Source organism: Gracilinanus agilis, chromosome 5 (assembly GCF_016433145.1).
Source record: "Gracilinanus agilis isolate LMUSP501 chromosome 5, AgileGrace, whole genome shotgun sequence".
NCBI lineage: Eukaryota > Metazoa > Chordata > Mammalia > Didelphimorphia > Didelphidae > Gracilinanus > Gracilinanus agilis.
Window position 1 is genome coordinate 310728686 of NC_058134.1, and position 15103 is coordinate 310743788.

A 15103-nucleotide genomic window follows, 5' to 3' on the forward strand; every position below is an offset into this window, starting at 1 on the left:
CTCCTCTCCTCTCCTCTCCTCTTCTCTTCTCTTCTCTTCTCTTCTCTTCTCTTCTCTCTCTCTCTCTCTCTCTCTCTCTCTCTCTCTCTCTCTCTCCCCTACCTTCCATCCAGACTGATATATGCACTCAGTGTTAGACTTGGAGTATGGAAGAGCCGCACTGAGATGGTGCCTCTAACTCTTGCTAGTCGTGTGACTCTTGGCAAGTCCCTTAACCTCCCTGAGTCTCAGTGTCTTCTTCTGTAAAAGGGCAATAATAATAATAATGCTTGTGACATCCACTCCACAGGCTATTTGAGGATGAGTTATACAATGAATTGAAGTGCTTTGTGAAATGGAATATAGGGAGCTGGCCCCAGAGGTAGAAAGAATTGAATTCAAGTCCCTTTTCTGCCACATAAATGGCTCTGAGATCCCGGGTAGATCAATTCTCTACCCCTAGAAAGTATGGAGAAAGTGTTGATCTACTTTCACAGAGAAAGTCATATTTTCTATGCTGATAAAATCTTAGGTTCAGCAGGAAATTAGAGAGTGTTTTACAAGCCTTAAAGCACTATGGAAATGTCAATCATCTACCAGGCTATTCAAATGAGAACCACAGAGACTGGCCAGTTTACCAAGAGGATGAATCAACAGAATCAACAGAAAGACAGACGGATGAATGAATATAACCTCAAAAAGCAACCAAGCAACAATGAACAAATCTTCTGTAAAGGAAGACAAATGGCTATTAGCAGATGAAAGAGCAACTCCTGCAGACTTCCCAGAGAACATCCCAGAGACTCCCAAATGAGGAGGAGTAAAATTCTAAAAAAGAAGAAACTAAGAATGAAATGAGGACTGAAACCAGAACTTTCCATGTGGAATTTATAACAACAAAGAGCAGCATGGGGAAAATGGAATACGAGGTGGAAAATTCCTCCCCCCAAAAGTAGAAGCTCTGAAAAAAAAACACACAACAAAGCCAAATCCTACACTGACTGGATTCTCTACAAACTTATGTTACATCGTTTCAACTGGCCCTTCACTACATCCAGACAAGCCTAATCAACTTACTTTCTTCTTCACCACAGCAATTATTCCAAATATTTTTTGTCCCTTCTGAGAAGTCCTTCATGGCAACCTCTTCTCCTCCCCTCATTCTTCCAGCTGATGACTACTTTCTCATACTTATTGAAAAAAAGCTGAAACCATTAAGTAAGAACTCCTTGCCTAACTTCACTGGGACCATCTGCTTCATTCCTTCTTGAGTAGCAAGGTAAACCACCTTCTTGCCAAGACAAATTCCTCTGCTAGAGTCAATTCCCTCTCCTTATCGGTAGTATAATGTTCCTTCTATCATTCCAACTTTCTCAGTCTTCAGCTTCTCCCTATCTATTGGCCTCTTCCCCATGGCTTTCAATCATGTCTATGCCTCCTCAAAACAAAACAAAACAAAAACATTAACATCCACGTTAGCTATCATTCTATATCTCCCATGCCATTCTCTGAGAAATTCCTTAACAAAATAATACAAAATCGGTGCCTCCGTTTCCTCTCCTCTCTTTGTCTGGGAAAAATAGGGACACTATTGCGCTATTTGTGGAGTTGTGAAGTGGTCCAAGCATTCTGGAGGATATTTGTGTTATATATATAATTACAAAACCCTTTGACCTAGCAATATCACTACCAGACCTATGTCTCAAAGGGATCGAAGAAAAGAGAAGAGGAACTAAATGTACAAAAATGTGCGGGGATCTTCTGTGGTGGCGAAGAAGTGGAAAATGAGAAGCTTCCCATCATTTGGAGAATGGAATATGATTTTGATGGAGAGATGTGGGAAGATGTTGGGGCAGGGTATCAGATTGCCCCACTCTCCAAACTCCCCGACAAACAATCGGAAATAACTCCACAGAATCAATGCTAAAAGCAACAAAGACAGAAAAAAGTCAGGAGTGAAACTGAGCAGCCAGGGACAACGTGGCAGGAGGATCTCTGACCTTTTCCTTGAGGTGCAAGCACCTTGGAGCAAACACTGAGCGATCAATTAGCCACAAACCCTGGCGGAAGTGCGGACAACCTCACCTAGTCTACTTTACTTAGGAGCCTCTATCTCTGGGGTAGATATTGCTGTAGTCAACAGGTTGCACCCATGGGAGCAACTGTGAGGGTTGCAGCTTCAGCTCCAGAGGATCCCAGTCACCCACAGCTGGGGGGTCGACCACTCTTACCTGGGAAGGTTCAGCCTGTTTCCCTTCAGTGTCTCTGTCTCAAGCCTGTGTACCCAGTCTGTCTCCCTGTTGCAGCTGCCTGCCCAATTACCTCATCCTCTCCCCTTGCCGCTCTTTAGACATCAACATCTCATATTTCCCTAAACTCAGCCATTCCCTTACATCTCCTACCACCTCAATTTACTACCTCCACTATTGCACCCTCCTTTCCTATCTACTGACTTAGGGACCCACAAACCCCATCCACTTGCTTTATTCCCCTATTACAACACTGGCAGGAGAGTTGAGTACCAGGCTACCATCCCAGGTGGGAAGTGAACTGTCTGCTTGCAGTGGCAGAACTGGGGCTGGGGGGAGCTATTATTCCTAGCTCCTAGGGCTTTAGGAGGACCTGAGGTCAATCACAGATTGAGGTTTGAGCTGAGGTAAGCAAGGACTACACCTGGCTCTGGAGTATAGAAATTGGAAGAACTAAGAATGGCTCAGGAAATAATAAACACAAAAAAAATCTTGGAACCTGAGTCACCAACCCTTATACCCTGGTAACAGAGCTAATTCAAGCATAAAACAAACGATTAAGCCTATCTATCTGGTCACTAACATTTGAAGAGAAATGAGCAACCCAAAAAGAAAGAACCCAACTATAATAGGGACAGAGAACAACTGGGTTTAAATTTGGAGAATAGCAAAGTTAAAACACCAACTTCTAAAATAGCCAAGTAAAACACCAAATAGCCACAAGTCCAAAAAGAGTTTTGGAAGAGCATAAAAAAGATTTCAAAAACCAAATGAGAGAAGTTGAGGAAAAACAAAGGGAAAAAATAAGAGCAATGCAAGAAAAATCAAGAAAATTTCATAATAAAGATCACCCATCTGTAAAAAAGAGATCTCAAAACTCCTGGAAGAAAATAATTCATTAAAAATTAGAAATAGATAAGGGAAAACTAATGACTTTCTAAGACAACAAGAAATAAAAAAGCAAAATAAAAAGAATGAAATAATAGAATATAAAAACATCTTATTAACAAAATGACTGACCTGGAAAATAGACATAAGAGAGAAAATATAAGAACTGTCAGATTTCCAGAAAATTATGATCAAAAAAGAGTTTAGACACCATACTTCTAGTAATAATTAAGGAAAATTGCCCACGAGTTTCTAGAACTAGAGGGCAAAATAAAAATTGAAAGAATCCACTGATCACTACTGCAAAGAGATCCCAACATGAAAATGCACAGGTTAAGGAGAAAATACTAAAAGCAACAGGAAAAAAGAATTTTAATACTATGGAACTACAGTCAGAATAACCTAAGACTTAGCAGTTTCAACATTAAAAGAATGAAGAGCATGAAACACAATATTTTGAAGAGCAAAGGAGCTGGGATTACAACTAAGAATAACATATCCAGAAATGCTGAGCATAATTAACCAAGGGAAAAAATGGGTATTTAATGAACTAAAGGAGTTTCAACTGTTCTTAGAGAAAAAGTCGGAACGTAGCAGAAAATCTGATCTATATGAATAATAAGAAGGTAAACATGAAAGATTAACTGTAAGAGACCTGACGAGGCCAAATTGTTTATTTCTCATGTGAGAAAATGTAATCTATAACCCATAAGAATGACATCATTACTTCGGAAATTTGAAAGAACATTATAGATATAAAATTTAAGTTCAAGATGAATATAATGAAATGATTTAAAAATAATAATAAAATAAGGTAGAAAGAGGTAAAATGGAGCAATTATCTCATATAAAAGAGGCATGAGTGGAAAAACTGTTGCAGAGAAGGAAAGGAAGGGGTGGAGAGCTTAGTAGTACTAGAACCCTATTCTCATCAGATCTGGGCTATAGAGGGAATAACATATACAACCAGAAGGGTAAAAAAATCTTCTTAACTTATGTAGAAACAGAAGGATGAGGGAATAAGATAAGGTAGGGACTAAGAATCCTCTTAAGGGAATAAGAGGGGGAAAGAGAGTTTCCGGGAGCCACTCAGAGAAATAGGATCTTTATCAGGGTGCCATGAAAATCAATACAGATGGCAAAGTCCTGTGCTGATTCTTATGGCTTAAAAATTGGGCCACAGGATGAATGGGTTACCTAATCTGACCCCTCTCTGTGAATCCCTTCTGATCAACACTTTTTATTATTGAAAGTATTATAATCTAGATTTTTAGGATAGCCTCAAGTCCTATGGGAACCCCCTAAGTGCCCTATAGTAAACCAACATTTAATGAGTTAACAGCCTTTTCCCTCAGCCGAGAATAGCAGAAAATAGCAGAAGCTGCTTGTATCTTTTCCTCTCTGCTTCAGATGTCCGAAGGAAGCAGCATGGCAGGTCCAAGCAAATTCCATTCTCACTTTAGTACCTTCCCACCTCGAGCTGTACCCCACAATCTTAAAGGCTCATTATTTAACATATCTTTTGAATTATGGGAAGCTTTTACTAAAATAAAATTTAGATAAAGTAAGGCTCATCCTTTAATCTTGAACTCTGTCTTGTCTGGGTGTAATCTACATGAGAAAAAAATTTGTGTGCTATATGCCAACTGTGACCTTGAGTTTTCTATACAGCTGTGATTTCAAATGTACTTTGTAGAAAAAACTGTTCTTGGGAAAAATGTATAAAATAAAGCACAAGCTTGGGGGCTGTTGGAGCAGTCATGAGCTAACGTGTTAGCTTGATGGTTCTCAATTTCTGCTTCATCCTTATCACCAACGCCATTAGAGTCATTGGAATTCCTGTTAATGAAGAGCTGGCTCTACATTACATTATAGAGAGTGCAGATTAAGAGAAAAGAGGGGAAAGAGATAAGAAAAGGAAGGGATTACTAGAAAGGAATACATATCAAGGAATAGGAGGGCAAGATAAGGGGATAGGAGGTAAGGAAAATGGAATAAAGGAGGGACCCATAGAAAGGTGGGCTGATTTAGAATTAGGAGGGCAAAGGGGGAGGATAAAGGAGGGGGTCAAAGAAGGGGCACTGATTGGACAGAAGAAAGAAGATGTCTGAGGAGAGAGACAGCAAAAGGAGAGAAAGACAAGAACAAACAATGAGGGAAAATATAATGGAGGGAAATATACAACTAATAATTCTAACTTTGAATATGAATGTGATGAATTTACCTATAAAATAGAAATAGATAGTAGAATGGATCAAAAACCAAAATCTGTAAATATGTTGCTTACAAGAAACAGACTTAAAAAATGAGAGATAAACAGAGAAAAAATAAAGGGCTGGAGAAAAATATTCTGTGCTTCAGCTAATTAAAAAAAAAACAGAGGAAGCAATCATAATCTCTGACAAAGTTTAAGCTAAAATAGATATAATCAAAAGAGATAAACAGGGAAACATTATGTTAAAAGTTATGATAGGCAATGATGCATTATCACTATTAAACCTATATCTAGCAAATGTTATAGCATCCAAATATTTAAAGGAAAAGCTAAATGAGTTACAGATGGAAATAGATAACTAAACAATAATAGTAGGGGCCTTCAGTTTTTCCACCTCAGAACTACATAAATTTAACCAAAAAATAAATTAGAAAGAAATCAAGGAGATGAATAGAATCTTAGATAAGTTAAATATGATAGCTATCTAGAGAGAATTAAATGGGAATAGAAAAGAGTATACTTTTTTCTCAGTGGTTTTGGTACCATTACACAAATAGGCCATATATTAGGGTACAAAAACATGATAGTTAAATGCAGAAAAGGAGATATAATAAAGGCATCCTTTTCAGAGCATAATGTAAGAATAATTAAAATTAATTTGAGACTAAATAACAATCTTAAGTTAAAAAATAAGTTATAGAAATAATTAATAATTTAATTAAAGGGAATGATATTAATGAGAAAACATACCAGGTACAGAAATGTTCTTCCTTACCTCTACATAGCACATTTGTAAAAAATGACTACGTATTAGGGCCTAGAACTTCACGAATTCAAAAGTCCAGGAACATTAAACATATATTATGTTGGCAAGCATAAAATAAAAATTCTATTAAATAAAGGGTTTCTGAAGGAACTATTAAAATTAAAGACAAAGGCAGTCCTATTAAATTTGTTCTGTGATATAGTCTTGATACTTGAGAGGAAATTAAATAATAGAAAGTAAAGAAACATTGAGGCAAAAAATTTTATATAAAACATTAGCAAAGAGGTAGCTAGGTGGTCCTCAATAAGAGGGCCAGGCCTAGAGATTGGAGGTCCTGAGTTCATATATAGCCTCAAACACTCCCTGTATATGTGACCCTCGGCAATCCACTTAACCTCAATTGTCTAGCCCTTATTTGCCTTGGAACTGATACTTAGTATTGTATCTAAGACAGAAAATAAGGTTGTAAAAAAATAAAACACTGATAAAGAGATTATAGTATCATATCACAAAGATTATATATCCCAAATTGGGTTTATAATAAGAATTCAAGATTAATTTAATATTAGGAAAACTATCAATATGATGGACCAATAAATAATTACAACAAAAATCATAATAATAGATGCAAAAAAAAAGCTTTGGATAAAACATAAACATTTCTGTTCTTTCAAACTAGAAAACATTAATAAAGAAACCTTTCCTTAATATAAAGAGTATCTATCTAAAATAAATAAATCTAATTAAAGTAAAACTAATTTGTAATGGAGTTAAACTAAAGGTCTTCCCATGAGCCAAATCAAGTGAAGAAGCATTTATGGGAGCCAAGACGGTAGATCAGGAGCCAACCAAATTCACCCAATATTCTACTTATAACAACTTTAAATTTTGGAGCGGCAGAACCACCCTAACAAAATGTTAGGGTGAGACATTTTTTGGATTTAAGAAAACTTAGAGGTAAGCAATAAAACTCTGAGACACTGGGAGCTGGGAGGGGATGCCTGTCTGAAGACCACACTTACAATGACAGTAACAGCAGTTGTAGCAGCTTTGGGTCTCTCAGTCCAGAGATGGTAATGAGGTTGGATAACTGGTCTTAAAGAGATAACAGGAGTCTCTTTTCTGGTAATGAACACAGCTAGCACTGATTGGCAACTCAATTGCCTATACATAGTTTTGTGTCCCAGTTCTGGGTAGAGAGGAACACTGATGGTTAGTTACAAGCCAGCAGGGGCCCTGGTTACAGTTACAAAGCAAGGAGGAGTGTTAATTCTTGTAGCTTCAGAGGAGCAAAGGACTCTTCCACCCAGGACCAGAGTGTAGAAAAAGAAAGAAGTAACCAGACCTCTCTCAAGATCACACCATTTTGGAAGCATTAAAAACTTGCAGACCTCCAGGGATAGCTCTAAAAACAGCAGCACAATATAGCCTGAAGCTTGGGACAATGGCTCCCCACCTCCACTGGCAAAGCCAAAGTTTAACATAAATTTCAAAGTCAAAAAAATGTACTAGAAAAAAGAACAAACAACAAAAAGGAATTTGACCAGAAAAGGCTACTATAGTGGCAAGGAAAACTAAGACATAAACTCAGAATAACAAAACAACACCAAAAAAAAAGCTATCAAAAAAAGTCTCAAAGAAAAATAATGACTGAACCCAAACCCCACATAGGTTCCTAGATTCTTTAAAGAAAGAAACAAGAGTGGTAGAGAAAAATTGGCAAAAGTAATGAGAGTGATGCAAAAAAAAAATGAAAAGAATTAATAACTATTAATAACTTGGTAAAAGAGGCACAAAAATACTGAAGAAAATGGCACTTTATAAAAAAGAGAATTGGCCAAATGGTAAAAACAGACACAAAAATCCATTGAAGAGAAGAACTCTGTAGAAAGTAGAATTGGCCAAATGGAAAAGTTGGTACAAAGATTCACTGAAGAAAAAACTTCTAAAAAATTAGAATCGGGTAAGTGGGAGCTAATGACTTCATGAGACATTAAAAAACAATAAAACAAGGTCAAAAGAAAGAAAAAAATAGACTAAAATGTAGAATACATTTTCAGAAAAACAATTGCTTTGGAAATAGGTAGAGGAGGCATAATTTAAGAATTAATGACTACCTGAAAGTCATAATCAAAGAAAGAATCTAGACATCATATTTTAAGAAATTATCAAGGAAAACTGTTCTTGATGTCTTACATTAAGAGGGTCAAATAATCCACTGATCACCTCCTAAAAGAAATCCCCAAATGAAAACTCCAAGTAATATTATAGCCAAATCCCAGAGTCAAGGAGAAAATGCTTTCAGCATCCAAAAATGAACAATTCCAATATTGAGGAGTTAGAATCATGCAAGATTTAATGGCTTCACTTTAAGAAACACTGAGTAGATTAATTTTTTAAAAAACTTGGAAAGAACTACATTAGACAATGAAGAGTGAAACAAAGAAAACCAAGGGAATATTATATAGCTACAGATTTGATATTTGAAGAATAACTTGTGAATGTTCACCTAGAGAGAATGAACTGAGAAGTGAAATATGAAAGACATAATCTATATATTTTGCTGGATGATGCTTTCTTTGGTTTGGGAAGGTAAAGGAGGAGCTGAATAAATAAATAAAATCTTTAAAAGATTTAGTGGCTTCTATTTGAAGGGAAAGGAGAACTTGGAATATGATTTTCCAGAAAGCCAAGGGGCTATGATCATGACCAAGAATAACCTACCCAGTAGAACTGATTATAATCCTTCAGAGAGAAAAAAAAAAGAATATTCAATGAAATAGAGTATACTAATCAGGTATACCTAATGAAAAGACAAGAGTTGAATAGAAAATACGACATTTAAACAGAAAACTCAAGAGAAGCATAAAGAGTAATTATAAGGGTCTGAATAAAATTAAACTTTTTACATTCCTACATTGGAAGATGATACATGCAACTCCCAAGAACTTTATCATTATTAGGGCGGCTAAAGGAATTTAAATAAACAGAGGACATGGGTGTAAATTGATTATGTTGGAATCATCTCCAAAACAAATGAATGGGTGAGAAAAAAGGAATGCACTGAGAGAAGGGGGAAGGGAGAGGTAGAATGGGGAAATTTTTCTCACATAAAAGAAGTGCACACAAGGACGAGCTTTTACAATGGAGAGGAAAATTGGGGAGGGAGATGGCAGGCAATGCTTGAATCTCACTCTTGTCAGATTGGTACAAAGAGGGAAGAATATATATATTCACACTCAGTTATGTAGAAAAATGTAACCTCCCCAACAGGGAAATAAGAAATGAAGGTAATAAGAGAAAGGGAGGGGATGAGAAAAAGGAGGGCAGATTAAGGGAGGTGGTGGTTAGGAGTAAAATAGACTTTTGGGGAGGGATGGGATAAAAGGAAAGAGATAGAAGAAGAAATAGAAGAAAATAGAATGGAGGGAAATATACAGTAAGTAATCATTACTCTAAATCATTCCCTCCCCACACCAGAGATGAGCTCACCTTAAAATGGAAGTAGACAGCAAAATGGATTAAAAACTAGTCAATAATATGTTATTTACAAGAAACACACAAATCAGAAAGATACATACAGAGTTAAAATAAAGGGTTAGAGCAGAATCTAATATGCTTCAGCTGAAGTAAAGAACGCAGGGATAGTGATCATGACTTCAGACGAAGCAAAAGCAAAACTAGACCCAATTAAAAGAAATAATCAAGGAAACTGGTTTTTTAATCCTTTATTTTTGAAGAAGAGTAATGATATCACAGGGTGATATCTTCCCTTGCATATGAACTGGATTTAAGTGAGGGGGATTTGCACAAAATCATCCATCTCACTTTCTCTTCCAGAGACATTAAAGTCCAATGGCAAGACAAAAGTCTGGATGAATGGTAATGTCCTGGGATGCATTGGTGTTTTTCATGTCTGATCAAACTCCCCAGTGCCTGTTTAAGGTGCCTTTGTGGCTGTTGGAACAAATTGTACTCATCTGCCCATTGTGCTGAGGGAACTCTTCAGATGTTTGGGGTAGACATTCCCCTAACTCAGTGATAGGTTTGAGGCCAATTAGTCACCTTCAGCCTGGTGCTAAGAGGTACCATAGACAATGAAGTAGTACCAAAAAATTTTACAGAAGTGTCTGTGAATAATGGTCTCATTTCTCAAATATATATTATGTACATAACTGAGTCAAATTTATAAAATGTGAGCCATTCCCAAAATGATAAATAAATCAAAGAATATAAAAGTTTTCAGAAGAAGAAGAAATCAAAGTTATCCCTAGTCATATGAAAAAATGTTCTACATCACGATTAGAAAAATGCAAATTAAAACAACTCTGAGGCATATTTTGCATCTAATCAGAAGTGACAATTCTGGAGGAAATGAGGGACAAATAAGTATATCAATGTATCATTTGTGGAGTAAAGTATCCCAAAACTCTGAAAAACAAATTGGAACTATACCTAAAGGGAAATAAAAGTGTGTACACTCTTTCCTAGTAGGTTTGTATCCCAAAGAGATCAAATGAAAAGGAAAGGGATTATATGTACAAAAATGTTTAAAGCAGCTCTTTTTGTGGTGGCAAAAAAATTGGAAATGGAGGGAATCTTCAACAGTTGGGGAATGGCTGAATTTGGAGGACAAATAACATCAATAAACTAAAAATTATTTATAGGACTCCTCTGAATTACCCATCCAGCTTATTAAACATTGTTGGTTGAGTCCCCAGAGGGTAGCTATTGCTCTAGGTTCAAGGTATGGCCTTTACTCCCAAAACTATGGCTCATAACATAACAAAATGACAATTCTACTTAAATTAATTTACTTATTCAGTGCTACACTAATCAAACCACACCAAAATTATTTTAAAGAACTAGAAAAATACTAAAATTTATATGAAAGAATAGGGATTTGATGAAAAAAAAAGTGAAGGAAGGAGGACCTAGCCACATCAGATCTCAAACTGTATCATAAACAATCTGGTACTGGCCAAGAAATAGAGTGGTAGACCAATAACATAGATTAAGGACATAATATATAGTTGTAAGTGACCACAGAAATCTGGTATTTAATAAATCCAAAGATCTGACAAAAACTGCTGGGATAACTGAACAATGTTATGGAAGAAACTAGGTATAGATCAACATCTCACATCCTCTTCTAAGATCAACTCAAAATGGGTATATGCCTTAGACATAAAAGATGATACTGTAAGCAAATTAGAGGGGCATGGAATATGCTGTCAGATATATGGATAATGAAAAAATTTATGAACAAACAAGAGGCAGATAACATTACAAGATATAGAATAGATCATTTTGATTACACTAAATCAAAAAGGTTTTGTACAAACAAGATTAGAAGGAAAACAACAAATTGGGAAAAAACTTTACAGCAAGGTTCTCTGATAAAGGTCTGATTTCTCAAAAATATAGAGAACTGAGTTAAATTTATAAGAATGTAAGTCATTTCCCAATTGACAAATGCTCAAAGGATATGAGCAGACAGTTTTTTGATAAAGAAATAAAAGCTATCAATAATCATATGAAAAAATGTTTTTAAATCACTACTGATTAGAGAAGTGTGAATTAAAACAACTCTGAGGTATCACCTTCACACCTATCAGATTGGTTGATATGACAGTAAAGGAAAGTGATAAATGTTGGAGGAAAAATGGGACACTAGTGCATTGTTGGTGGAGCCGTGAACTGATCCAACAATTAAGGAGAGTAATTTGGAGCAATGCCCAAAGGGTTATAAAATTGTGCATACCCTTTGACACAGCAATCCCACTACTAGGTCTACATACTAAAGATATCCCTTCAAAATGGAAAAGGATTTGTTTGTACAAAAAAAAATTATAGAAGCTCTTTTTGTAGTGGCAAAGAATTGGAAATTATGGGGGTGCCTATCAATTGGGTGGTGGTTGAACAAATTGTGGTATATGTTCATGATGGAATACTATTGCACTGTAAGAAATGATAACTGGGATGATTTCAGAAAAACCTGGAAAGACCTACATGAACTGATGCAGAGTAAAGTTAGCAGAACCAGGAGACCATAATATACAGTAACAGCAATGTTGCATGATGATCAACTGTGAAAGACTTAGCTATTTTTTTTTAAACCCTTACCTTCCATCTTGGAGCCGGCTCCAAGGCAGAAGAGTGGTAAGGGTAGGCAATGGGGGTCGAGTGACTTACCCAGGGTCACACAGCTGGGAAGTATCTGAGGTCAGATTTGAACCTAGGACCTCCCGTCTCTAGGCCTGGCTCTCAATCCACTGACCTACCCAGCTGCCCTTTAGCTATTATTAATACACTGATCTAGCACAATTCTGGCAGACTTATGATGAAAAATGCTATCCACTTCCAGAGAAAGGACTGATGGAGTCTGAATGCAGATCAAAGCAAAGCATTCTTCACTTTAGTTTATTTTTGAGTGTTTTTATTTTGGGGTTTGAGTTTTATATGACTATTCTCTCACAGGATGACCAACAGGAAAATATGTATTGCGTGATCATACATGTATAAGTCATATCAAATTGCTTGCCATCTCAGGGAAAGGGGGGGAAGGGAGAAAATTCAGATCTTATAATTTCAGGACAATGTATGCCAAAATTGCTTATTACATTTAATTGGAAAAAAAGTAAAATATTCTAAAAGAACCAATAGCTCATGAGTCACCACAACCATGAATATGTTTAATAGATACAAATCAAATCCAAGGAAAGGCATTGTATTGTAAGAAGAGTAGCTACAAACAGTCACATCAACCAGAGCCACATTCCCTTAACTGTATTTGATATCCATGGGAAGAATGGACACATAGAAAACACTACTAGCAAGGCATCCATGTAGACAATACAAGTGACCAAGACAACTCGTGCCGCCAGCATTCTAGGTGCCTCATGCCCTATCCTTTTTCATGGTGTGCTCCCTACTGCTCACAGCTTCTTGGTTGGGTTCTCTGGGCCTGGTTTTGGGGGTTTTTTGCATAGCTTTCCTCCTGATCCCAGGTAGTGTAAATCCACATCTGCCTCTCTTCTCTGATACCAAGGGCCATATCACTTGGAGCTGCCTCCACGATTTCACTATCTGACCAAGTGCAACTCAAAGGAGCATGCCTACTAAGAGGGGAGGAAAGAGAAATCTTGGTAATTTCTGAACCCGTGTGCCCTCCTAGAGGTGTGAGGGGAAAGGCAAGAAACAGACCCCTCTAAGAACCAGCTGGCACAATGGATAAAGTGCCAGGACTAGAGGCAGAAAGACTCCTCTTCCTGAGTTTAAATCTGGCATTTGACACTCACTAATGTGTGACCCTGGGCAAGTCAATGAACTCTTTTGGCTTCAATTTGCTCATCTATAACACGAGCTGGAAAAGGAAAGGACGAACCACTGGAGGATCTCTGCCACGGAAACCCCAAAGGGGGGTAAGAAGAGTTGGACATGACTGAAAAATGATCGAACAACAATATATTCTTTTAAAAGGCTACCAGAGATATAGTCTGATTAACAGATGATAACCGTTCATTCAATCCCCCTAGAACGTTATGCTCCATGAAGCGGTAATAAGTTATAGATATGTTTTCATGCATCATACCAGGCTGTCTCTGTCTCTTTTCTTTCATTTGAACAACCAGGAAAACTACTGGGGGGGGGGAGGGAATAAATTAATTAAGGCTTTCTAGAACAGTTCACCCCTCACTCACCGATAACATTGGTACAGAAATGATCTTTCCTTCCTCAGACGTCAAGTAACATTTTGTTCTAAACGAGTGCTTTTCCTTAGCAGAACGGTATGTGAGTCTGACGCTTTAGAGTCGAGAAAACCTGAGTTTAACCCGACTTTCTAATACACACTAGCTATGTACAGAAGGTTCCTTATCCTTGAAGTGCCACAGGCAACAGATCCCAAACAAACAAATGATAGGTGCTTTGCCAGTCAGTATTGGTAAGGAATCGCCCTCTCTCTTAGTGCCCTCTTGGTGCCACCCTGCACTTTTGGGGTCCCTAGATTTTGTACTTATGGTTTTTGTTTTGTTTTATTCCAAGAATTTCTGTGCCTCTTGTACTAACTAGAAAGTCCTTGAGATCAGTCCCATTCAATTCAGTTCAATTCAATATAATCCACTCTAATTTGCCGTGACCGAAGCTCCAGTTTGGAAAGCAAAGCCAGAGAAAAGCAGATTTTTCTGGATGATTTTATTCAAAAAGAGCCATACCCATTCTAACTGCTAAATGATATCTGCCGGCTGCCACTCCTTCCCAGCAATCCATAGCTCCCTAAGAAAGATATAGCTACCTTACCTTTGCAAGTTTTCCATTTAGCCAGCTTTTGAAAAGGTAATATTCAAGGATGAGCACTCAAGAGAGCCCTCAAAGAAGCAGTAGCTAAAACCAAAGGAAATGGGCTTTCCCCAAGGCACCCTGTCTATGTAAACATGCACAATTATCGAATTTCCATGGAAACCCCAGAATAATCAAATCCAGGACTGGACCTGCTTTAATGTTCTCTTATTTCTTTAAAAATTGGCATTTTCAACTTGCCGAAAATATTAGTAAAGGAGAATTGTTAGGAAGTAGAAGAGGACATAGAACTATAGAGTATAAACATCGACACAGTATAGTACGTCTTTAGTAAAATCAACAAAAAAACCAAAATCTATCACTGGTTCAAGCACAAAAGATTACTAGGCCGAGGCGAAAAGCTGTCTTCAGGAATCAAGAGTGTTATTGGTTAAGCACTTGAACAAGATTATCTAAAAAATGTTATGCATTGATACGAATCGATTACCTTTGGCTTTTCCAATGGAACAGCCTGAAAACTCTTACCTCGAACAACCAGGTCGGCTGAGGCGGAAGAATTATCCACGATTGTCTGAGCGGTACAAGTATAACGTCCAGCGTGTTTCAATTGGGCATTTTTAATGAGCAAGTCACCGTTGGAATCTATCTGTTTGGAGGAAAATAAACCAAGCGGTCATTCCCAGCAGTCTTGTTTTTGTCGATTAC

At 37.1% G+C, this 15103-nt stretch overlaps 1 protein-coding gene across 1 annotated transcript in view; it reads right to left on the bottom strand.

The window, feature by feature from the left end:
* The window catches only part of CNTN1 (contactin 1), an 80230-nt gene that overhangs the window by 1629 nt on the left and 63498 nt on the right, over positions 1 to 15103 (bottom strand). The window contains exon 13 of the mRNA XM_044678101.1: positions 14924 to 15044. Coding sequence (XP_044534036.1) covers positions 14924 to 15044 — 121 coding nt within the window. The remainder of the gene's footprint in view (positions 1 to 14923; positions 15045 to 15103) is intronic.